General features: G+C 46.7%; 3 protein-coding genes and 2 pseudogenes across 3 annotated transcripts in view; all 5 read left to right on the top strand.

Moving 5' to 3' along the window:
- Nucleotides 1–10,035, top strand: part of LOC138246837 (complement C1r subcomponent-like) — a 33,314-nt gene extending 23,279 nt beyond the window's left edge. Inside the window, exon 3 of the mRNA XM_069201592.1 lies at nt 9,215–10,035. Coding sequence (XP_069057693.1) covers nt 9,215–10,035 — 821 coding nt within the window. The remainder of the gene's footprint in view (nt 1–9,214) is intronic.
- On the top strand, nt 4,515–5,186 carry LOC138245624 (complement C1r subcomponent-like). The gene has a single exon (XM_069199354.1). The coding sequence runs from the start codon at nt 4,515–4,517 to the stop codon at nt 5,184–5,186; it is 672 nt and encodes a 223-aa protein (XP_069055455.1).
- Nucleotides 10,036–10,557: 522 nt separating the features above from the next.
- On the top strand, nt 10,558–14,168 carry LOC138246836 (complement C1r subcomponent-like). The gene is made up of 2 exons (XM_069201591.1): nt 10,558–10,618; nt 13,348–14,168. The coding sequence occupies exons 1-2, from the start codon at nt 10,558–10,560 to the stop codon at nt 14,166–14,168; spliced, it is 882 nt and encodes a 293-aa protein (XP_069057692.1).
- Nucleotides 14,169–17,970: 3,802 nt separating this feature from the next.
- Nucleotides 17,971–18,867, top strand: LOC138246835 (complement C1r subcomponent pseudogene; annotated as a pseudogene).
- A 3,191-nt stretch (nt 18,868–22,058) lies between these two features.
- Nucleotides 22,059–23,007, top strand: LOC138246834 (complement C1r subcomponent pseudogene; annotated as a pseudogene).
- The last annotated feature ends 403 nt before the right edge of the window (nt 23,008–23,410 follow it).

Genomic DNA, 23,410 nt, shown 5'->3' with positions numbered 1-23,410 from the left:
TCGCAGGTAAATGCTATGTTCCCTGGCTCTGTGCATGACGCCTACATCCTGCGGAATAGCAGCATCCCTGATATGATGGGTCAACTCCAGAGGCATCGTGTATGGCTATTGGGGGACTCTGGTTACCCCAACCTTTCCTGGCTATTGACCCCAGTGAGGAATCCCAGGACCAGGGCAGAGGAACGGTACAATGAGGCCCATGGGCGGACTAAGAGGGTTATCGAATGCACCTTCGGCCTCCTGAAGGCCAGGTTCAGGTGCCTACATGTGACAGGTGGGTCCCTATTCTACTCACCGAAGAAGGTGTGCGACATCATCATCGCCTGCTCCATGCTCCATAATTTAGCATTGCGACGCCAGGTGCCTTTTCTGTAGGAGGATGATCCAGATGACGGTGTTGTAGCAGCTGTGGAGCCTGTGGACAATGATGAGGATGAATCTGAGGAAGAAGAAAACGACAACAGGGAGTCAGTCATACAGCAATATTTCCAGTGACACACAGGTGAGAACATTTTCTGGTTTTACATTACATTAACTTTCACACATCTACCTCTATCCTGTACCTACATTTAACTGACTATTTGTTGACTGAGTTGTCCCCTTCCATTTCAGTTTCACAAATGTGGAAACCTACGTGTCAACAGCTTGCACCCTTGAAGGGCTTGTGATGTGTGACATTGGTATGTTGGCCTTCCAATGGGTAACCCTTTTTGACAATGTAATTGACAATACAAAGTTCAAAATCATAGACTGACTCCAGTATTATGAGTGTTTCAAGGGTGTTTATTGAAGTGCATAAAAATGTAGGGGGGTTGTGAAATGGGGATGGGTTACGGTGGAAGAATGTCCATGGCAGAGTCCAGTCTATTAGTCTCACAGGTACATTGCAAATCTGGCCATTGAAAGTGGAGCTGGGGCAGTTCCAATGTGGACAGGGTAACAAAGTGGGACAGTGGAAGGACAATCAGGGTAGTCTTATTTCCTGGCGGGGGTCTTGCCATCTTGCTCTGTCCTGTTCCTGGATCTCAGGGACCGCTTTCGTGGTGGTTCTCCGTCTGCAGGGGGTGGGGTGCTGGTGTGGTGGTCCTGTGGCGGGGTGTCCTGTCCACTAGCGGCGACGGAGGTGGTGGGCATTTCGTCATCCTGGCTAGTGTCAGGGGCCCCTTGGAGTGCCACAGTGTCCCTCAAGGTCTTTTGAATGTCCGTCAGCACCCCTACGATGGTGCCCAGGGCGGAACCGATGGTCCTGAGCTCCTCCCTGAACCCCAAATACTGTTCCTCCTGCAGACGCAGGGTCTCCTGCAACTTGTCCAGGACCGTTGCCATCGTCTCCTGGGAGTGTTGGTAGGCTCCCATGATGGAGGAGAGGGCCTCGTTGAGAGTAGGTTCCCTTGGCCTGTCTGCCCCCATCACACAGCAGCCCTCCCAGTTCCCCTGTGTTCCTGTGCCTCCGCCCCCTGGACCGTGTGCCCACTACCACTACCCCCAGGTCCCTGTTGTTGTTGGGGTGGCGGGTTAGCCTGGGTGCCCTGTAGTGGTGGACACACCGCTGATTGACCTGTCCTGGGTAGGGAGGTATGGGCCCGCTGGGTGGGTGCTGTGCTGGTGTTACCAGAGGGTGGCAGCTCGGTGTTGGGCTGTGGCTGGGCAAGGGGAACCGACTGTCCTGAGGCCCACGCTGGTCCGGGCTGGTCATCAAGATCCAGTAGGGCAGAGCTGCTGTCGTCACTGTGGGCCTCTTCTGGGGGTGGAGTGGTGTTGTCTGGACCCTCTGGTGTGGTGACGTTCCTTCGGGTTCCTGCGGGGGTTTAAGTACATGATTATTGCATGTGTGTGTTTCAGGGTGTGCAATGGTTGGGTGTGCGTGTACCCCAGTGCTAGCATTCCTGTGTGGGAGCTTGTGTGCTGATGGTTGGGGGTTGTTCTGGGTCTGTGCAGTGGGCATGCTTTAATGATGGGTATCCATGCTCAGCTGTGTCATACAGGTCTTGGGGTTGGGATGGGTGGTTGGTGTTATGGGTACATTAGTGAGGAGTTAGGGTGTTAGTGGAGGGTGTGAGGGTGGGGGTGTGTGATAGCATGCAGGTAGGTTGGGGGATAAGATAGTAAAAATTTGACTTACCAGTGTCCGTTCCTCCAACAACTCCTTCGAGGCCCTCAGGATGCAAGATGGACAAGACTTGCTCCTCCCATGTTGTTAGTTGTGGGGGAGGAGGTGGGGGTCCGCCGCCAGTCCGCTGTACCGCGATGTGGTGCCTGGATACCGTGGAACGCACCTTCCCCAGTAGGTCATTCCACCTCTTCCTGATGTCCTCCCTATTTCTTGGGTGCTGTCCCACGGCATTGACCCTTTCCACTATTCTTTGCCATAGCTTCATCTTCCTGGCTATGGATGTGTACTGTACCTGTGAGCCAAATAGCTGTGGCTCTACCCAGATGATTTCCTCCACCATGACCCTGAGCTCCTCCTCAGTGAAGCGGGGGTGTCTTTGGCGTGACATGGGGTGGTGTGTGTGAGGTGTGGGGTGGTGTATGTGTTGATGAGTGTGGTGAGTGTAGTGGTATGTGGTGTTTTGTGCGTGGATGTTGTGTGGGTGATGGTGTAGTGTGCCTCTGTGTGATGGGGTTCTCTATTCTGTGCTGTCTCGCTCTGGCCTTCATCTCTAATTTTTTGTCATAGGGGTTTGTGGGTGTGTGTTTTATATTGTGTTGGGTGTGTGGGAGTGGTGTTTGTATGTGTATCAGGTGTGTGTATTTGGATTTGTCCAATGTGGCGGTGTTTTGGAGCTGTGTGTGTATTTTGAGAGCGGCGGTGTGTACCGCCAATTGAATACCGCGGTTGAAAGACCACCGCGTGGATTCGTGGGTCTTAATAGCATGGGCGTGTTTCTGTTGGCGTGGAGGTGGAGGATTTGTTTCCGCATATTTATCGCTGACCTTTGGTGTGGCGGTATTGTGTGGGTGTCTGAATATCGGCGGATACCGTAATGTGTCTCATAATAGCTGTGGCGGTCTCCCGCCGCAGTGTATTGGCGGTCTTCTTCACGGCGGTAAGTGGCTTTTACCGCCAATGTTGTAATGACCCCCATAGTCTTTGGAGGCAAAACAGGTATTAGCAGCCACAGGGCTCTGTATTCCCTTCCCTTGGCTAAATAGCTCATCTGACCAATAAAGTCATTTTTATTAGCCGCAGAGGGATTAAAGGCGGAGGGGCACTACTGGGATTTGAGCTATTTGAACCATGAGGCCAAACACAGAACCCTGGAGTAGATGCTTTAGTCCACTGAGACACCAGCCCCCATTACGATCTGTTTCCCTTTACGAATGCTCCAACTCTGCTGCAGTTCAAGAAAGAGCTGAAGACACACATCTCTGGAGAACTTTACATTACAATGAAGTAAAAGTCGCAGTCTACTCTCAGAACCCACCTTCTCCTTACAAACTCATTGGCTGGATTCTTGACTTTGACCCTGTTCAGCAATCCCCAGCCTTTTGGCTATGTTTGCACTATACAGATACTGGATACATACATAAATAAATAAATCAAAGGGACTTCAGCTCCAGGGGGCATGCACCATATTCTACAGAACTCTCCGTCATTTGTCAACTCCACAGTGAAAGGAGGGGTGACATAAACAATAACTGAATTTAGGAAGAGCCACAAGAGGCAAGGGCAGAATTGAGTTATAGGCTGCCAAGCGAAATAAGAGGTCAAGTAGGCTCCATTGTAATGCAGGTTGTAAGTACTTGAATGGGTTGTGTAGGAATGTATGAAACGGGACAGAGCGAGAGAGGCAAAGAAAGAGAAAAAGAGTAAAATAGAGAGGGAGAGACAGCGACGAAAAGAAAAGAAGCAGAAAGTTTGAGAATATGTATTGAGGAGATGTAATCAGTGCTTAATTTGTAAATAAAAAGGTGCCAGTGCCCAAAGCCCTCCTCTTAAACACACGGCTGCTGCAATTAAATGCGCGAACACGGAATACTGAGGCAGCGTAATCCTGAAGCCGTCTGAGGCCTCTTCTATCCATTTAAAGCCACTCCCTGCCCTTCACCTCACTCTTGCAGATTTCTGCTTTCTCCCTTTGTGACGCATTTTTCGTTTTTCTCTTCCACCGTCTTTCCCATACGTGTCTTTGCTCGCAGCAAATGCTTGAGGCTGAAGAATATGCCCCGGTCCTCAAAAATAAGTGCCGGTGCTCAGCACCGGAAACAACAAGCACAAATTAAGCACTGGATGTAATGTTTTGTGCTCTTGAGTTGTGCTCATTCCACCAGCCGCCTAAATCCTGCCTGGGAAATAAGGGAAGAAAGATATCCTGGAACAGACAGGAAGGGAGCTGGGAAAGATCATGTATTTCCCCTTATTTTATAGTGTGTGGGAAGCCGAAGCACCCTGTGCAGCGAATTGGAAGAAATATTGGTGGGGACATTTTTCGTGGCAGGTGTACCTGAGGACAAGGGGCCCAGGTGGTGGTGCATTGATCAGTGACCGCTGGATTCTCACCACTGCTCATATGTTCGTCTTCAAAGAGGACAGAGATACAGAGAAAACAGTGACTAATGTGAGTGACATAGAGGTCTACATGGGAGATATTGATGTGCTCAAGCAGATTGAACTGGGGCCGTACCCTGTTGAAAATATATTAGTTCACCCTGGATACATGCCTGTGGACCATAACTTTGATAATGACATTGCCCTGATCAAGCTGAGCAAAAGTGTGACCATGAGCACTGACATCATGCCCATCTGCCTGCCCTGGAAAAACAGCAGCCAGACCTTATATGAAGAGGGCCACCTGGGCTACATCAGTGGATTCGGTGTCACTGAGAAAAACAGTCTACCTAGCCACCTCAGATATGTCAGACTTCCAACAGTCAGCCGTGACAACTGCAAGGACTTCCTCAGAGGCAAGGTGATAGATGATCAACCACTTGTGTTCTCTGATAACATGTTCTGTGCAGGTTTATCTCCGAATGAGAAGAAGCAGAAGGACTCATGCCAGGGCGACAGCGGAGGAGCCTTCACTGTCTTGGACGAGGAAGCAGGACGCTGGGTGGCCACAGGGATTATGTCCTGGGGTATCGGCTGTGGCCGTGGCTACGGCTTCTACACCAAAGTTATCAACTACAGGCACTGGATGGAGGAGGTGATGAAGGAGGCGCCTCCAGTCCTCTTATTCCACTGATGGTGTTATAGCCAAAACCAGTAAGGAATGGAGATTTTCTCCATCAGCTCATTCCACCCCACTTTCGGGTCTTTGGGCCAAGCCACATCTTATTCCATTCCTGAAGGAGAAGCTATGCCAGGTGAATTTGTGCCTTTTACAAGTAAAGAAAGTCCTCCTAACCTCCTCAACCCCTGTTTCTGCTGAAAAAAATCAGATATTCATTTTAAGAAAGGGGAAGCCACAACAAATGTGTCAAACCCTTGCAGTCAACTTGCTTTGTAGTCTTGCACCTTCAGATCCCTAATTCCTGCTGCAAGGGGAGTACTTAGGCAAAAAGGTATATAGAGGCATTAGGGTCTTGTGTGCTGGCTGTCTTTGCCTTAAAATGAACACAATAGTTGATATCTCAACAATAAATATACTCAACTACAAGGTTTGCTTTCACTTGTTTATCTACCAGGAGTTAATGTTGGCTTCCTCTCTAGAACTTGGCTGTGGCTCAGCCAATCACAGCAAGCTTTAAGCAGTTCTCCGCCGGTCTATGCTGCGACTTCACAAACTCTGTACAAGTTACAAGTGCATCTATGCTATGCTTGTCCTAGGCACATAGGTGCAGAAAACCAGCTGCTGATAAGGTAAGAGATGACACAGGTGAAGTATAAGTTAGCAGGTGAAAGGTATCAAAAACAATGTTGCCTTTTTTATGTGTTTATGTTACTAAATCGTATTCGGTAGGCACATGGCCCTACATTAGGGGTAACCAGGGTTAGCAGTTGCTCCCGTGGGCTGGATCTTTATTCCTGGCTGTTTACTCACTACTTTCTTTCTTAGGGGTCAAGAGACAGGGGAAGAAAAAGGAAGGCAAACAGGGTTCCCAGAGCATGTCTAATATTTATAAAATGTGCATGCTGGCTTTCCTCTCTCCCCACACCAGCAAAAAAGAGAACTGGAGCACTAAGGGTGGGACAAGGAGTGGACCCTTTGATCTTATCAATGGTTAAAAGGTCACTTCCACCATCTCTTGTATTCAGGTGAATCAACTTCCTCAGCAAAACCTCCTCACAGCAACATTTCTGAATTGTGAGCCCCTTATTATATCTGAAGGCTTTAGATTCTAAGTTGGTCAGCATTCGAGTGCTCTGTGATTGGGTGACTACAGCCTTTCCTGAGAAAATAGGGAGCATTAAGGGAACCATTGAGGCAATTAATACATTTAATGATGCTTCCCATTTTCCTAGGTCAGCCCTAGAAAGAAAACAGGCCCAGATCCACAAAATATGATCTAACACCTCACCCTTAAATAAAAAATGTCCCCTATAACTATGGGTCAATTGATGCCTTTACTCAGACATTTGAACCCACCACTCTGACATCTGGCAGTGCTCATTGCAGGTTAATTCACTCTTTCTATCATCTTTTCGCTGCCCGCTTATTTATCATTCAAATTCATCTTTGACACAGGGAATCATCCCAGATCCACCAAAACAAGCTATGACTACACTTTGTCTAAAAAAACACATATTTGGATGAGGACTATATAGTGAAACATAGACCTATTGCAGGTCTTTCAACAAAACACAGTGAGCCACTGGAAAATAATTTTAGCCAAAGCTTTAAAGACCTCAGCTAACATTAGTGCATTAGACAAACATCAGTCAACAGTTCACTCCTGTTTTGGTGCTGAGGCTATTATTATCAATGGTCCAGGAGAGAGCGAGAGACGCAAAATTTGTCATTGTTCTGAAAAAGCCAAATGGATAACCGAGTTTAGCAACTCACTCAATTACTTCAAGTGACAACCTACTTATCAGAAAATGAAACATGATAGCATCCATGGTGTAACAAAGGCCCCGCAGCCCCTACAGTGCTCCCCCCCGCACACAGCTTCAGCGGCCCCCGCATCTCAGTACACTGTGCATGGGCGACAGGCCCCTGACTGGGTCAAGGAAGGAGGGGCCCCTTACGTGCACTTTGGAAGGGGGCACCATAAGTTTGGTTACACCACTGGGTAGCATGGAAACTAAGGGCCAGATGTAGCAACTTTGCAAATTGCGAGTTGCAATTTGCGAGTCCGAGCGACTCGCAAATTGCAACTCGCAATTTGCAATGAAGAACGGTGTCTCAAACACCGTCTGCGAGTCGCTATGGGGTCGCAAAGACCCACCTCATTAATATTAATGAGGTGGGTCGCAAATTGCGGCCCCATAGCGACTATGGGCACTCACGGGTATGGTGGCCTGCTGGGACCAGCAGACCTCCATGTCCGTGACTGCTTTGAAATAAAGCAGTTTTTTTTTTTTTTCAAGTGTAGCCCGTTTTCCTTAAAGGAAAACGAGCTGCACTTAAAAAAAAAACGAAACCTTTAGTTTCGGATTTTTTCAGGGCAGGTAGTGGTCCCTTGGACCACTGCTTACTCTGAAAAAATATTGGTGGGTCCACTCACAAAAGGGAAGGGGTCCCATTCCAATTTGCGAGTGGGTTACCATCCACTTGAAGTGGATGGTAACTGCGACTCCATTTGCGACCGCGTACACGGTCGCAAATGGAATTGCATACCACTGCGAGTCGCAAATGGGAAGGGAACACCCCTTCCTATTTGCGACTTTGAAATGCATTTTGCGAGTCGGTCCCGACTCGCAAAATGCATTTCTGCATAGCAAACTCTGGTTTGCGACTCGCAAACGGCAATTTTTGCCGTTTGCGAGTCGCAAACTGGTTGCTACATCTGGCCCTAATATCTTAAATGGATATAACAGAAGTCATAGTCTTTGGAGGCAAAACAGGTATTAGCATGCACAGGGCTCTGTATTCCCTTCCCTCGGTTAAATATCTCATCTGACCAATAAAGTCATTTTTATTAGCCGCAGAGGGATTAAAGGCGAAGGGGCACTGCTGGGATTTGAGCTATTTGAACCATGAGGCCAAACACAGATCCCTGGAGTAGATGCTTTAGTCCACTGAGACACCAGCCCCCATTACGATCTGTTCCCATTACGAATGCTCCAACTCTGCTGCAGTTCAAGAAAGAGCTGAAGACACACATCTCTGGAGAACTTTACATCACAATGAAGTAACAGTCGGAGTCTACTCTCAGAACCCACCTTCTCCTTACAAACTCATTGGCTGGATTCTTGACTTTGACCCTGTTCAGCAATCCCCAGCCTTCTGGCTATGTTTGCACTATACAGATACTGGATACATACATAAATACATAAATCAAGGGGCCTTTAACTCCAGGGGGCATGCACCATATTCTACAGAACCCTCCCTGTCATTTGTCAACTCCACAGTGAAAGGAGGGGTGACATCAACAATAACTGAATTTAGGGAGAGCCACAAGAGGCAAGGGCAGAATTGAGTTATAGGCTGCCAAGCGAAATAAGAGGTCAAGTAGGCTCCATTGTAATGCAGATTGTAAGTACTTGAATGGGTTGTGTAGGAATGTATGAAACGCGACAGAGCGAGAGAGGCAAAGAAAGAGAAAAAGAGTAAAATAGAGAGGGAGAGACAGCGATGAAAAGAAAAGAAGCAGAAAGTTTGAGAATATGTATTGAGGACATGGAATCAGTGCTTAATTTGTAAATAAAAAGGTGCCAGTGCCCAAAGCCCTGCTCTTAAACATGCGGCTGCTGCAATTAAATGTGTGAACACGGAATACTGAGGCAGCATAATCCTGAAGCCACCTGAGGCCTCTTCTATCCATTTAAAGCCACTCCCTGCCCCTTCAGCTCACTCTTGCAGCTTTCTGCTTTCTCCCTCTGTGACACTTTTTTCGTTTTTCTCTTCCTCCGTCTTCCCCATATGTGTCTTTTGCTCGCAACAAATGCTTGAGGCTGAAGAATAAGCCCCGGCCTTCAAAAATTAGTGCCGGTGCTCCGCACCGGAAACAACAAGCACAAATTAAGCACTCAATGTAATATTTTGCGCTCTTGAGTTGTGATCATTCCACCAGCCTGAATCCTGCCTGGGAAATGAGCGAAGAAAGATATCCTGGAACAGACAGGAAGGGAGCTGGGAAAGATCATGTATTTCTCCTTATTTCATAGTGTGTGGGAAGCCGAAGCACCCTGTGCAGCAAATCAGAAGAATTATTGGTGGGGACAAAGCAGAGGCTGGACATTTTTCGTGGCTGGTGTACCTGAAGACAAGGGGCCCAGGTGGTGGTGCATTGATCAGTGACCGCTGGATTCTCACCACTGCTCATATGTTCGTCTTCAAAGAGGACAGTGATACAAAGAAACCAGTGACTAATGTGAGTGACGTGGAGGTCTACATGGGAGATATTGATTTGCGCAAGCAGATTGAACTGGGACTGTACCCTGTTGAAAATATATTCGTTCACCCTGAATTCATGCGTGTGGACCATAACTTTGATAATGACATTGCCCTGATCAAGCTGAGCAAAAGTGTGACCATGAGCACTGACATCATGCCCATCTGCCTGCCCTGGAAAAACAGCAGCCAGACCTTATATGAAGAGGGCCACCTGGGCTACATCAGTGGATTCGGTGTAACTGAGAAAAACAGTCTACATAGCCACCTCAGATATGTCAGACTTCCAACAGTCAGCCGTGACAACTGCAAGGACTTCCTCAGAGGCAAGGTGATAGATGATCAACCACCTGTGTTCTCTGATAACATGTTCTGTGCAGGTTTATCTCAGACTGAGAAGAAGCAGAAGGACTCATGCCAGGGCGACAGTGGAGGAGCCTTCACTGTCTTGGATGAGGAAGCAGAACGATGGGTGGCCACAGGGATTGTGTCCTGGGGTATCGGCTGTGGCCGTGGCTACGGCTTCTACACCAAAGTTATCAACTACAGGCACTGGATGGAGGAGGTGATGAAGGAGGCACCTCCAGTCCTCTGATTCCACTGATGGTGTTGTAGCCAAAACCAGTAAGGAATGGAGGTTTTCCGTATCAGCTCACTCCACCCCATTTCCGGTTGTTTGGGACAAGCCACATCTTATTCCATTCCTGAAGGAGAAGCTATGCAAGGTGCCTTTCACAAGGAAAGAAAGTCCTCCTAACCTCCTCAACCCCTGTTTCTGCTGAAAAAATCAGATATTCATTTTAAGAAAGGGGAAGCCACAACAAATGTGTCAAACCCTTGCAGTCAACTTGCTTTGTAGTCTTGCACCTTCAGATCCCTAATTCCTGCTGCAAGGGGAGTACTTAGGCAAAAAGGTATATAGAGGCATTAGGGTTTTGCGTGTTGGCTGTCCTTGCCTTAAAATGAACACAATAGTTGATATCTCAACAATAAAAATACTGCACTACAAGGTTTGCTTTCACTTGTTTATCTACCAGGAGTTAATGTTGGCTTCCTCTCTAGAACGTGGCTGTGGCTCAGCCAATCACAGCAAGCTTTAAACAGTTCTCTCCGGACCATGCTGCGACTTCACAAACTCTGTACAAGTTACAAGTGCATCTATGCTATGCTTGTCCTAGGTACATAGGTGCAGAAAACCAGCTGCTGATAAGGTAAGAGATGACACAGGTGAAGTGTAAGTTAGCAGGTGAAAGGTATCAAAAACAATTTTGCCTTTATTATGTGTTTATTATACTAAATCGTATTCAGTAGGCACATGGCCTTTAATTAGGGGAACCAGGGCTAGCGATTGCTCCCCTGGGCTGGATCTTTATTCCTGGCTGTTTACTCACTACATTGTTTCTTAGGGATCAAGAGACAGGGGTAGAAAAAGAAAGGTAAACAGGGCTCCCAGAGCATGTCTAATTTTAATAAAATGTGCATGTTGGCTGTCCTCTCCCCCCACACCAGCAAAAAAGAGAACTGAAGCACTAAGGGTGGGAGAAGGAGTGGACCCTTTGATCTTATCAATGGATAAAAGGTCACTTCCACCATCTCTTGTATTCAGGTGAATCAAATTCCTCAGCAAAACCTCCTCACAGCAACTTTTCTGAATTGTGAGCCCCTCATTATATCTGAAGGCTTTAGATTCTAAGTTGGTCAGCATTCGAGTGCTCTGTGATTGGGTGACTACAGCCTTTCCTGAGAAAATAGGGAGTATTAAGGGCACCATTGAGGCAATTAATACATTTAATGATGCTTCCTATTTTCCTAGGTCAGCCCTAGAAAGAAAACAGGCCCAGATCCACAAAATATGATCTAACACCTCACCCTTAAATTAACAATTTCCCCTATAACTATGGGTCAAATGATGCCTTTACTCAGACATTTGAACCCACCACTCTGACATCTGGCAGTGCTCATTGCAGGATAATTCACTCTTTCTATCATCTTTTTGCTGTCCGCTCATTTATCAATCAAAGTCATCTTTGACACAGGGAATCATCCCAGATCCACCAAAACAAGCTATGGCTGCACTTAGTCTAAAAAAAACATATTTGGATCAGGACTACATAGTGAAACATAGACCTATTGCAGGTCTTTCAACAAAACACAGTGAGCCACTGGAAAATAATCTTACCCAAAGCTTTAAAGACCTCAGCTAACATTAATGCATTAAACAAACATCAGTCAAGAGTTTACTCCTGTTTTAGTGCTGAGGCTATTATTATCAGTGGTCCAGGAAAGAGAGAGAGACGCAAAATGAATCATTGTTCTGAAAAAGCCAAATGGATATCCGAGTTTAGCAACTCACTCAATCACTACAAGTGACAACCTACTTATCAGAAAATGAAACATGATAGCATCCGTGGTGTAACAAAGGCCTGCAGCCCCTACAGTATGCCCCCCACCACAGTTTCAGCGGACCACTCAGCACAGTACACTGTGCATGGGCGACAGGCCCCTGACTGGGTCAAGGAAGGAGGGGGCCCCTTACATGCACTTTGGAAGGGGGCCACTTAAGTTTGGTTACACCACTGGGTAGCATTAAACCTAATATCTTAAATGGATATGACAGAAGTCATAGTCTTTGGAGGCAAAACAGGTATTAGCAGCCACAGGGCTCTGTATTCCCTTCCCTTGGCCAAATATCTAATCTGACCAATAAAGTTATATTTATTAGCCGCAGAGGGAATAAAGGTGAATGGGCACTACTGGGATTTGAGCTATTTGAACCATGAGGCCAAACACAGATCCCTGGAGTAGATGCTTTAGTCCACTGAGACACCAGCCCCCAGTACGATCCGTTCCCCTTTACGAATGCTCCAACTGTGCTGCAGTTCAAGAAAGAGCTGAAGACACACATCTCTGAAGAACTTTATATCACAATGAAGTAACAGTCGCAGTCTACTCTCAGAACCCACCTTCTCCTTAAAAACTCATTGGCTGTATTCTTGACTTTGACCCTGTTCAGCAATCCCAAGCCTTTTGGCTATGTTTGCACTATACAGATACTGGATACATACATAAATACATAAATCAAGGGGCCTTTAACTCCAGGGGGCATGCACCGTATTCTTCAGAACCCTCCCTGTCATTTGTCAACTCCACAGTGAAAGGAGGGGTGACATCAACAATAACTGAATTTAGGAAGAGCCAGAAGAGGCAAGGGCAGAATTGAGTTATTGACTGCCAAGCGAAATAAGAGGTCAAGTAGGCTCCATTGTAATGCAGATTGTAAGTACTTGAAGGGGTTGAGTAGGAATGTATGAAACGGGACAGAGCGAGAGAGGCAAAGAAAGAGAAAAAGAGTAAAATGGAGAGGGAGAGACAGCAACGAAAAGAAAAGAAGCAGAAAGTTTGAGAATATGTATTGAGGAGATGTAATCAGTGCTTAATTTGCAAATAAAAAGGTGCCAGTGCCCAAAGCCCTCGTCTCAAACACGCGGCTGCTGCAATTAAATGTGCGAGCACAGAATACTGAGGCAGCGTAATCCTGAAGCCATCTGAGGCCTCTGCTATCCATTTAAAGCCACTGCCTGCCCCTCCAGCTCACCATTGCAGCTTTCTGCTTTCTCCCTTTGTGACGCTTTTTCGTTTTTCTCTTCCTCCGTATTTCCCATATGTGTCTTTTGCTCGCAACAAATGCTTGAGGCTGAAGAATAAGCCCCGGGCCTAAAAAATAAGTGCCGGTGCTCAGCACCGGAAGCAACAAGCACAAATTAAGCACTGGATGTAATGTTTTGCGTTCTTGAGTTATGCCCATTCCACCAGCCTGAATCCTGCCTGGGAAATGAGGGAAGAAAGATATCCTGGAACAGACAGGAAGGGAGATGGGAAAGATAATGTATTTCTCCTTATTTTATAGTGTGTGGGAAGCCGAAGCACCCTGTGCAGCAAATCGGAAGAATTATTGGTGGGGACAAAGCGGAGGCTGGAAATTTTCCGTGGCAGGTGTACCTCAAGACATCGGGCCCAGGTAATGGTGCATTGATCAGTGACCGCTGGATTCTCACCACTGCTCATATGTTCGTCTACAGAGGGGACAGTGATACAGAGAAAACAGTGACTGATGTGACTGATGTGGAGGTCTACCTGGGAGACATTGATGTGGGCAAGCAGATTGATCTGGGACCGTTCCCTGTTGAAAATATATTTGTTCACCCTGAATTCATGCCTGTGGACCATAACTTTGATAATGACATTGCCCTGATCAAGCTGAGCAAAAGTGTTACCATGAGCACTGACATCATGCCCATCTGCCTGCCCTGGAAAAACAGCAGCCAGACCTTATATGAAGATGGACACCTGGGCTACATCAGTGGATTCGGTTTCACTGAGAAAAACAGTCTACCTAGCCACCTCAGATATGTCAGACTTCCATCAGTCAGCCGTGACAACTGTAAGGACTTCCTCAGAGGCAAGGTGATAGCTGGTCAACCACCTGTGTTCTCTGATAACATGTTCTGTGGAGGTTTATCTCCGACTGAGAAGAAGCGGAAGGACTCATGCGTGGGCGACACCGGTGGAGCCTTCACTGTCTGGGACGAGGAAGCAGGACGCTGGGTGGCCACAGGGATTGTGTCCTGGGGTATCGGCTGTGGTCGTGGCTATAGCTTCTACACCAAAGTTATCAACTACAGGCACTGGATGGAGGAGGTGATGAAGGAGGCACCTCCAGTCCTCTGATTCCACTGATGGTGTTGTAGCCAAAACCAGGAAGGAGTGGAGGTTTTCCGTATCAGCTCACTCCACCCCATTTCCGGTTGTTTGGGACAAGCCACATCTTATTCCATTCCTGAAGGAGAAGCTATGCAAGGTGCATTTGTGCCTTTCACAAGGAAAGAAAGTCCTCCTAACCTCCTCAACCCCTGTTTCTGCTGAAAAAATCAGATATTAATTTTAAGAAAGGGGAAGCCACAACAAATGTGTCAAACCCTTGCAGTCAACTTGCTTTGTAGTCTTGCACCTTCAGATCCCTAATTCCTGCTGCAAGGGGAGTACTTAGGTAAAAAGGTTTATAGATGCATTAGGGACTTGCGTGTTGGCTGTCTTTGCCTTAAAATGAACACAGCAGTTGCTTTCTCAACAATAAAAATACTGCACTACAAGGTTTGCTTTCACTTGTTTATCTACCAAGAGTTAATGTTGGCTTCCTCTCTAGAACGTGGCTGTGGCTCAGCCAATCACAGCAAGCTTTAAACAGTTCTCCACCGGACCATGCTTTGACTTCACAAACTCTGTACAAGTTACAAGTGCATCTATGCCATGCTTGTCCTAGGTACATAGGTGCAGAAAACCAGCTGCTGATAAGGTAAGAGATGACCCGGGTGAAGTATAAGTTAGCAGGTGAAAGGTATCAAAAACAATGTTGCCTTTTTTTATGAGTTTATGTTACTAAATCTTATTCGGTAGGCACATGGCCCTCAATTAGGGGTAACCATGGCTAGTAGTTGCTCCCCTGGGCTGGATCTTTATTCCTGGCTGTTTACTCTCTACTTTCTTTCTTAGGTGTCAAGAGACAGGGGAAGAAATAGGAAGGAAAACAGGGCTCCCAGAGCATGTCTAATATTTATAAAATGTGCATGTTGACTGTCCTCTCCCCCACACCAGCAAAAAAGAGTACTGAAGCACTAAGGGTGGGACAAGGAGTGGACCCTTTGATCTAATCAATGGTTAAAAGGTCACTTCCACCATCTCTTGTATTCAGGTGAATCAACTTCCTCAGAAAAACCTCCTCACAGCAACTTTTCTGAATTGTGAGCCCCTCATTATATCAGAAGGCTTTAGATTCTAAGTTGGTCAGCATTCAAGTGCTCTGTGATTGGGTGACTACAGCCTTTCCTGCGAAAATAGGGAACATTAAGGGCACCATTGAGGCAATTAATACATTTAATGATGCTTCCCATTTTCCTAGGTCAGCCCTAGAAAGAAAACAGGCCCAGATCCACAAAATATGATCTAACACCTCACCCTTAAATTAACAATTTCCCCTATAACTATGGGTCAATTGATGCCTTTACTCAGACATTTGAACCCACCACTCTGACATCTGGCAGTGCTCATTGCAGATTAATTCACTCTTTCTATCATCTTTTTGCTGCCTGCTTATTTATCAATTAAAGTCATCTTTGACACAGGGAATCATCCCAGATCCACCAAACAAGCTATGACTACACTTTGTCTAAAAAAACATATTTGGATCAGGACTACATAGTGAAACATAGACCTACTGCAGGTCTTTCAACAAAACACAGTGAGCCACTGGAAAATAATCTTACCCAAAGCTTTAAAGACCTCAGCTAACATTAATGCATTAGACAAACATCAGTCAAGAGTTCACTCCTGTTTTAGTGCTGAGGCTATTATTATCAGTGGTCCAGGAAAGAGAGAGACACAAATTTGTCATTGTTCTGAAAAAGCCCAATGGATAACCGAGTTTAGTAACTCACTCAGCTACTACAAGTGACAACCTACTTATCAGAAAATGAAACATGATAGCATCTGTGGTGTAATAAAGGCCCCGCAGCCCCTACAGTGTGCCCCCCCAGCTTCAGCGGCCCCCTCAGCACAGTACACTGTGCATGGGTGACAGGCCCCCGACTGGGTCAAGGAAGGAGGGGGCCCCTTACATGCACTTTGGAAGGGGGCCCCTTAAGTTTTGTTACAGCACTGAGTAGCACTGAAACTAATATCTTAAATGGATATGACAGAAGTCATAGGGGGTCATTTTGACCCTGGCGGTACGAGATGGCCAGGGCTAAAATGACGGGAGCACCGCCAACAGGCTGGCGGTGCTTCCAGGCGTATTTCTACTGTGGCGGAAGCGCCGCGGTCGCACCGCCGTGGCCGGCGGTATTCTGCCACTTTTGCCCCGGCGGTGATAATCCGCCTGGGCAGCGCTGCCCAGGGGATTACGAGTCCCCGACCGCCAGCCTTTTTCTGGCGGTTTGCACCGCCAGGAAAAGGCTGTCGGTACGGGGAGTCGTGGGGCATCATGCAGCTATTCACTGTCTGCTATGCAGACAGTGAAAAGCGAGACGGGTACAACTGCTCCCGTCGCACGGCTGCAACACCGCCGGCTCCATTTGGAGCCGGATCCTATGTTGCGGCAGTGATCCCTGCTGGGCCGGCGGGCGGAAACCAGGTTTCAGCCCGCCGGCCCAGCAGGGATCTCCTAATGACCGCGGGGGGCTGTGGGCGCATTGGCGGCCGCACGGCGGTCAGATCTTGGCGGGCGGCTGTAGCCACCTGCCAAGGTCATAATGAGGGCCTCAGTCTTTGGAGGCAAAACAGGTATTAGCAGCCACAGGGCTCTGTATTCCCTTCCCTTGGCTAAATATTTCATATGACCAATAAAGTCATTTTTATTACCCGGAGAAGGATTAAAGGCGAAGGGGCACTACTGGGATTTGAGCTATTTGAACCATGAGGCCAAACACACATCCCTGGAGTAGATGCTTTGGTCCACTGAGACACCAGCCTCCATTACGATCTGTTCCCCATCACGAATGCTCCAACTCTGCTGCAGTTCAAGAAAGAGCTGAAGACACACATCTCTGGAGAACTTTACATCACAATGAAGTAACAGTCGGAGTCTACTCTCAGAACCCACCTTCTCCTTACAAACTCATTGGCTGGATTCTTGACTTTGACCCTGTTCAGCAATCCCCAGCCTTCTGGCTATGTTTGCACTATACAGATACTGGATACATACATAAATAAATAAATAAATCAAAGGGACTTCAGCTCCAGGGGGCATGCACCATATTCTACAGAACCCTCCCTGTCATTTGTCAACTCCACAGTGAAAGGAGGGGTGACATCAGCAATAACTGAATTTAGGAAGAGCCAGAAGAGGCAAGGGCAGAATTGAGTTATTGGCTGCCAAGCGAAATAAGAGGTCAAGTAGGCTCCATTGTAATGCAGATTGTAAGTACTTGAATGGGTTGTGTAGGAATGTATGAAACGGGACAGAGCCAGAGAGGAAAAGAAAGAGAAAAAGAGTAAAATGGAGAGGGAGAGACAGCGACGAAAAGAAAAGAAGCAGAAAGTTTGAGAATATGTATTGAGGATATGTAATCAGTGCTTAATTTGCAAATCAAAAGGTGCCACTGCCCAAAGCCCTCCTCTTAAACACACGGCTGCTGCAATTAAATCTGCGAACACGGAAAACTGAGGCAGCGTAATCCTGAAACCATCTGAGGCCTCTTCTATCCATTTAAAGCCACTCCCTGCCCCTTCAGCTCACTCTTGCAGCTTTCTGCTTTCTCCCTTTGTGATGCTTTTTTAGTTTTTCTCTTCCTCCGTCTTTCCCATATGTGTCTTTTGCTCGCAGCAAATGCTTGAGGCTGAAGAATATGCCCCGGCCCTCAAAAATAAGTGCCGTGCTCAGCACCGGAAACAACAAGCACAAATTAAGCACTGGATATAATGTTTTGTGCTCTTCAGTTGTGCTCATTCCACTAGCTGCCTAAATCCTGCCTGGGAAATGAGGGAAGAAAGATATCCTGGACCAGACAGGAAGGGAGCTGGGAAAGATCATGTATTTCTCCTTATTTTAGTGTGTGGGAAGCCGAAGCACCCTGTGCAGCAAATCGGAAGAGGAATTATTGGTGGGGACAAAGCAGAGGCTGGACATTTTCCGTGGCTGGTGTACCTGAAGACAAGGGGCCCAGGTGGTGATGCATTGATCAGTGACCGCTGGATTCTCACCACTGCTCATATGTTCGTCTTCAAAGAGGACAGTGATACAGAGAAACCAATGACTAATGTGAGTGAGGTGGAGGTCTACATGGGAGATATTAATGTGGACAAGCAGATTGAACTGGGACCGTACCCTGTTGAAAATATATTCGTTCACCCTGGATACATGCCTGTGGACCATAACTTTGATAATGACATTTCCCTGATCAAGCTGAGCAGAAGTGTGACCATGAGCACTGACATCATGCCCATCTGCCTGCCCTGGAAAAACAGCAGCCAGACCTTATATGAAGAGGGCCACCTGGGCTACATCAGTGGATTCGGTGTAACTGAGAAAAACAGACTACCTAGCCACCTCAGATATGTCAGACTTCCAACAGTCAGCCGTGACAACTGCAAGGACTTCCTCAGAGGCAAGGTGATAGCTGGTCAACAACCTGTGTTCTCTGATAACATGTTCTGTGCAGGTTTATCTCTGAATGAGAAGAAGCAGAAGGACTCATGCCAGGGTGATGGTGGAGGAGCCTTCACTGTCTTGGACGAGGAAGCAGAACGCTGGGTGGCCACAGGGATTGTGTCCTGGGGTATCAGCTGTGGCCGTGGCTACGGCTTCTACACCAAAGTTATCAACTACAGGCACTGGATGGAGGAGGTGATGAAGGAGGCACCTCCAGTCCTCTGATTCCACTGATGGTGTTATAGCCAACACCAGGAAGGAATGGAGATTGTCTCTATCAGCTCATTCCACCCCATTTCCGGTTCTTTGGGCCAAGCCACATCTTATTCCATCCCTGAAGGAGAAGCTATGCCAGGTGCATTTGTGCCTTTCACAAGGAAAGAACGTTCTCCTAACCTCCTCAACCCCTGTTTCTGCTGAAAAAATCAGATATTCATTTTAAGAAAGGGGAAGCCACAACAAATGTGTCAAACCCTTGCAGTCAACTTGCTTTGTAGTCTTGCACCTTCAGATCCCTAATTCCTGCTGCAAGGGGAGTACTTAGGCAAAAAGGTATATAGAGGCATTAGGGTTTTGCGTGTTGGCTGTCCTTGCCTTAAAATGAACACAATAGTTGCTTTCTCAACAATAAAAATACTGCACTACAATGTTTGCTTTCACTTGTTTATCTACCAGGAGTTAATGATGGCTTCCTCTCTAGAACTTGGCTTTGGCTCAGCCAATCACAGCAAGCTTTAAACAGTTCTCCGCCGGACCATGCTGCGACTTCACAAACTCTGTACAAGTTACAAGTGCATCTATGCTATGCTTGTCCTAGGTACACAGGTGGAGAAAACCAGCTGCTGATAAGGTAAGAGATGACACAGGTGAAGTATAAGTTAGCAGGTGAAAGGTATCAAAAACAATGTTGCCCTTTTTTAATGTGTTTATGTTACTAAATCTTATTCGGTAGGCACATGGCCCTCAATTAGGGGTAACCAGAGATAGCAGTTGCTCCCCTGGGCTGGATCTTTATTCCTGGCTGTTTACTCACTACTTCCTTTCTTAGGGGTCAAGAGACAGGGGTAGAAAAAGGAAGGCAAACAGGGCTCCCAGAGCATGTCTAATTTTTAGAAGATTTGCATATTGGCTGTCCTCTCCCCCCACACCAGCAAAAAAGAGAACTGAAGCACTAAGGGTGGGACAAGGAGTGGACCCTTTGATCTTATCAATGGTTAAAAGGTCACTTCCACCATCTCTTGCATTCAGGTGAATCAACTTCCTCAGCATAAACTCTTCAGAGCAACCTTTCTGAATTGTGAGCCCCTTATTTTATCTGAAGGCTTTAGATTCTAAGTTGGTCAGCATTCAAGTGCTCTGTTATTGGGTGACTACAGCCTTGCCTGAGAAAATAGGGAACATTAAGGGCACCATTGAGGCAATTAATACATTTAATGATGCTTCCTATTTTCCGTGGTCAGCCTTAGAAAAAAAACAGGCCCAGATCCACAAAATATGATCTAACACCTCACCCTTAAATTAACAATTTCCCCTATAACTATGAGTAAATTGATACCTTTACTCAGACATTTGAACCCACCACTCTGACATCTGGCAGTGCTCATTGCAGGTTAATTCACTCTTTCTATCATCTTTTCGCGCCCGGCTTATTTATCAATCAAAGTCATCTTTGACACAGGGAATCATCCCAGATCCACCGAAACAAGATATGACTACACTTTGTCTAAAAAACAACATATTTGGATCAGGACCACATAGTGAAACATAGACCTATTGCAGGTCTTTCAACAAAACACAATGAACCACTGGAAAAGAATCTTACCCAAAGCTTTAAAGACCTCAGCTAACATTAATGCATTAGACAAACATCAGTCAAGAGTTCACTCCTGTTTTAGTGCTGAGGCTATTATTATCAGTGGGCCAGGAGAGAGAGACGCAAAATTAGTCATTGTTCTGAAAAAGCCCAATGGATAACTGAGTTTTGTAACTCACTCAACTACTACAAGTGACAACCTACTTATGAGAAAATGAAACATGATAGCATCCGTGGTGTAACAAAGGCCCCGCAGCCCCTATAGTGTGCCCTCCCCCAGCTTCAGCGGCCCCCTCAGCACAGTACACTGTGCATGGGCGGCAGGCTCTTGACTGGGTCAAGGAAGGAGGGGGCCCCTTACACGCACTTTGGAAGGGGGTCCCTTAAGTTTGGTTACACCACTGGGTAGCATTGAAACTAATATCTTAAATGGATATGACAGAAGTCATAGTCTTTGGAGGCAAAACAGGTATTAGCAGCCACGGGGCTCTGTATTCCCTTCCCTCGGCTAAATATTTCATCTGACCAATAAACTCATTTTTATTAGCCGCAGAGGGATTAAAGGCGAAGGGGCACTGCTGGGACTTGAGGTATTTGAACCATGAGGCCAAACACAGATCCCTGGAGTAGATGCTTTAGTCCACTGAGACACCAGCCCCCATTACGATCTGTTCCCCTTTACGAATGCTCCAACTCTGCTGCAGTTCAAGAAAGAGCTGAAGACACACATCTCTGGAGAACTTTACATCACAATGAAGTAACAGTCGGAGTCTACTCTCAGAACCCACCTTCTCCTTACAAACTCATTGGCTGGATTCTTGACTTTGACCCTGTTCAGCAATCCCCAGCCTTTTGGCTATGTTTGCACTATACAGATACTGGATACATACATAAATACATAAATCAAAGGGACTTCAGCTCCAGGGGGCATGCACCATATTCTACAGAACCCTCCCTGTCATTTGTCAACTCCACAGTGAAAGGAGGGGTGACATCAACAATAACTGAATTTAGGAAGATCCACAAGAGGCAAGGGCAGAATTGAGTTATAGGCTGCCAAGCGAAATAAGAGGTCAAGTAGGCTCCATTGTAATGCAGATTGTAAGTACTTGAATGGGTTGTGTAGGAATGTATGAAACGCGACAGAGCGAGAGAGGAAAAGAAAGAGAAAAAGAGTAAAATAGAGAGGGAGAGACAGCAACGAAAAGAAAAGAAGCAGAAAGTTTGAGAATATGTATTGAGGAGATGTAATCAGTGCTTAATTTGCAAATAAAAAGGTGCCAGTTCCCAAAGCCCTCCTCTTAAACATATGGCTGCTGCAATTAAATGTGCGAACACGGAATACTGAGGCAGCGTAATCCTGAAGCCATCTGAGGCCTCTTCTATCCATTTAAAGCCACTCCCTGCCCCTCCAGCTCACTCTTGCAGCTTTCTGCTTTCTCCCTTTGTGACGCTTGTTTCATTTTTCTCTTCCTCCGTCTTTCCCATATGTGTCTTTTGCTTGCAGCAAATGCTTGAGGCTGAAGAATATGCCCGGGCTCTCAAAAATAAGTGCCGGTTCTCAGCACAGGAAACAATAAGCACAAATTAAGCACTGGATGTAATGTTTTGCGTTCTTGAGTTGTGCTCATTCCACCAGCCGCCTAAATCCTGCCTGGCAAATGAGGGAAGAAAGATATCCTGGAACAGACAGGAAGGGAGCTGGGAAAGATCATGTATTTCTCCTTATTTTATAGTGTGTGGGAAGCCGAAGCACCCTGTGCAGCAAATTGGAAGAATTATTTGTGGGGACAAAGCGGAGGCTGGACATTTTCTGTGGCAGGTGTACCTGAACCCACGGGGCCCAGGTGGTGGTGCATTGATCAGTGACCGCTGGATTCTCACCACTGCTCATATGTTTGTCTTCAAAGAGGACAGTGATACAGAGAAACCAATGACTAATGTGAGTGAGGTGGAGGTCTACATGGGAGATATTAATGTGGACAAGCAGATTGAACTGGGACCGTGCCCTGTTGAAAATATAGTCGTTCACCCTGGATACATGCCTGTGGACCATAACTTTGATAATGACATTGCCCTGATCAAGCTGAGCAAAAGTGTGACCATGAGCACTGACATCATGCCCATCTGCCTGCCCTGGAAAAGCAGCAGCCAGACATTATATGAAGAGGGCCACCTGGGCTACATCAGTGGATTCGGTGTCACTGAGAAAAACAGTCTACCTAGCCACCTCAGATATGTCAGACTTCCAACAGTCAGCCGTGACAACTGCAAGGACTTCCTCAGAGGCAAGGTGATAGATGATCAACCATTTCTCTGATAACATGTTCTGTGCAGGTTTATCTCCGAATGAGAAGAAGCGGAAGGACTCATGCGTGGGCGACACCGGTGGAGCCTTCACTGTCCGGGACGAGGAAGCAGGACGCTGGGTGGCCACAGGGATTGTGTCCTGGGGTATCAGCTGTGGCCGTGGCTACGGCTTCTACACCAAAGTTATCAACAACAGGCACTGGATGGAGGAGGTGATGAAGGAGGCACCTCAGGTCCCCTGATTCCACGGTGTTATAGCCAAAACCAAGGGCGAATGGAGGTTTTCCGTATAAGCTCATTCCACCCCATTTCCGGTTGTTTGGGACAAGCCACATCTTATTCCATTCCTGAAGGAGAAGCTATGCAAGGTGCATTTGTGCCTTTCACAAGGAAAGAAAGTCCTCCTAACCTCCTCAACCCCTGTTTCTGCTGAAAAAATCAGATATTCATTTTAAGAAAGGGGAAGCCACAACAAATGTGTCAAACCCTGTAGGCAACTTGCTTTGTAGTCTTGCACCTTCAGATCCCTATTTCCTGCTGCAAGGGGAGTACTGAGGCAAAAAGGGTATATAGAAGCATTAGGGTCTTGCGTGTTGGCTATCCTTGCCTTGGAATGAATACAACAGTTGCTATCTCAACAATAAA

Source organism: Pleurodeles waltl, chromosome 7 (genome assembly GCF_031143425.1).
Source record: "Pleurodeles waltl isolate 20211129_DDA chromosome 7, aPleWal1.hap1.20221129, whole genome shotgun sequence".
Taxonomy (NCBI): Eukaryota; Metazoa; Chordata; class Amphibia; order Caudata; family Salamandridae; genus Pleurodeles; species Pleurodeles waltl.
Note: the sequence above shows the minus strand (reverse complement) of the source record. Positions and strands in the feature narration are given on the sequence as shown.

Excerpts from the sequence above, each read along its gene's own strand:
- LOC138245624 (XM_069199354.1), top strand. The coding sequence starts at position 4,515 with ATGTTCGTCTTCAAAGAGGACAGAGATACAGAGAAAACAGTGACTAAT.
- LOC138246836 (XM_069201591.1), top strand. The coding sequence starts at position 10,558 with ATGCTGCGACTTCACAAACTCTGTACAAGTTACAAGTGCATCTATGCT. Across the intron at positions 10,619-13,347 it reads CTATGCTATGCTTGTCCTAG|TGTGTGGGAAGCCGAAGCAC; the intron begins GTACATAGGTGC and ends CTTATTTTATAG.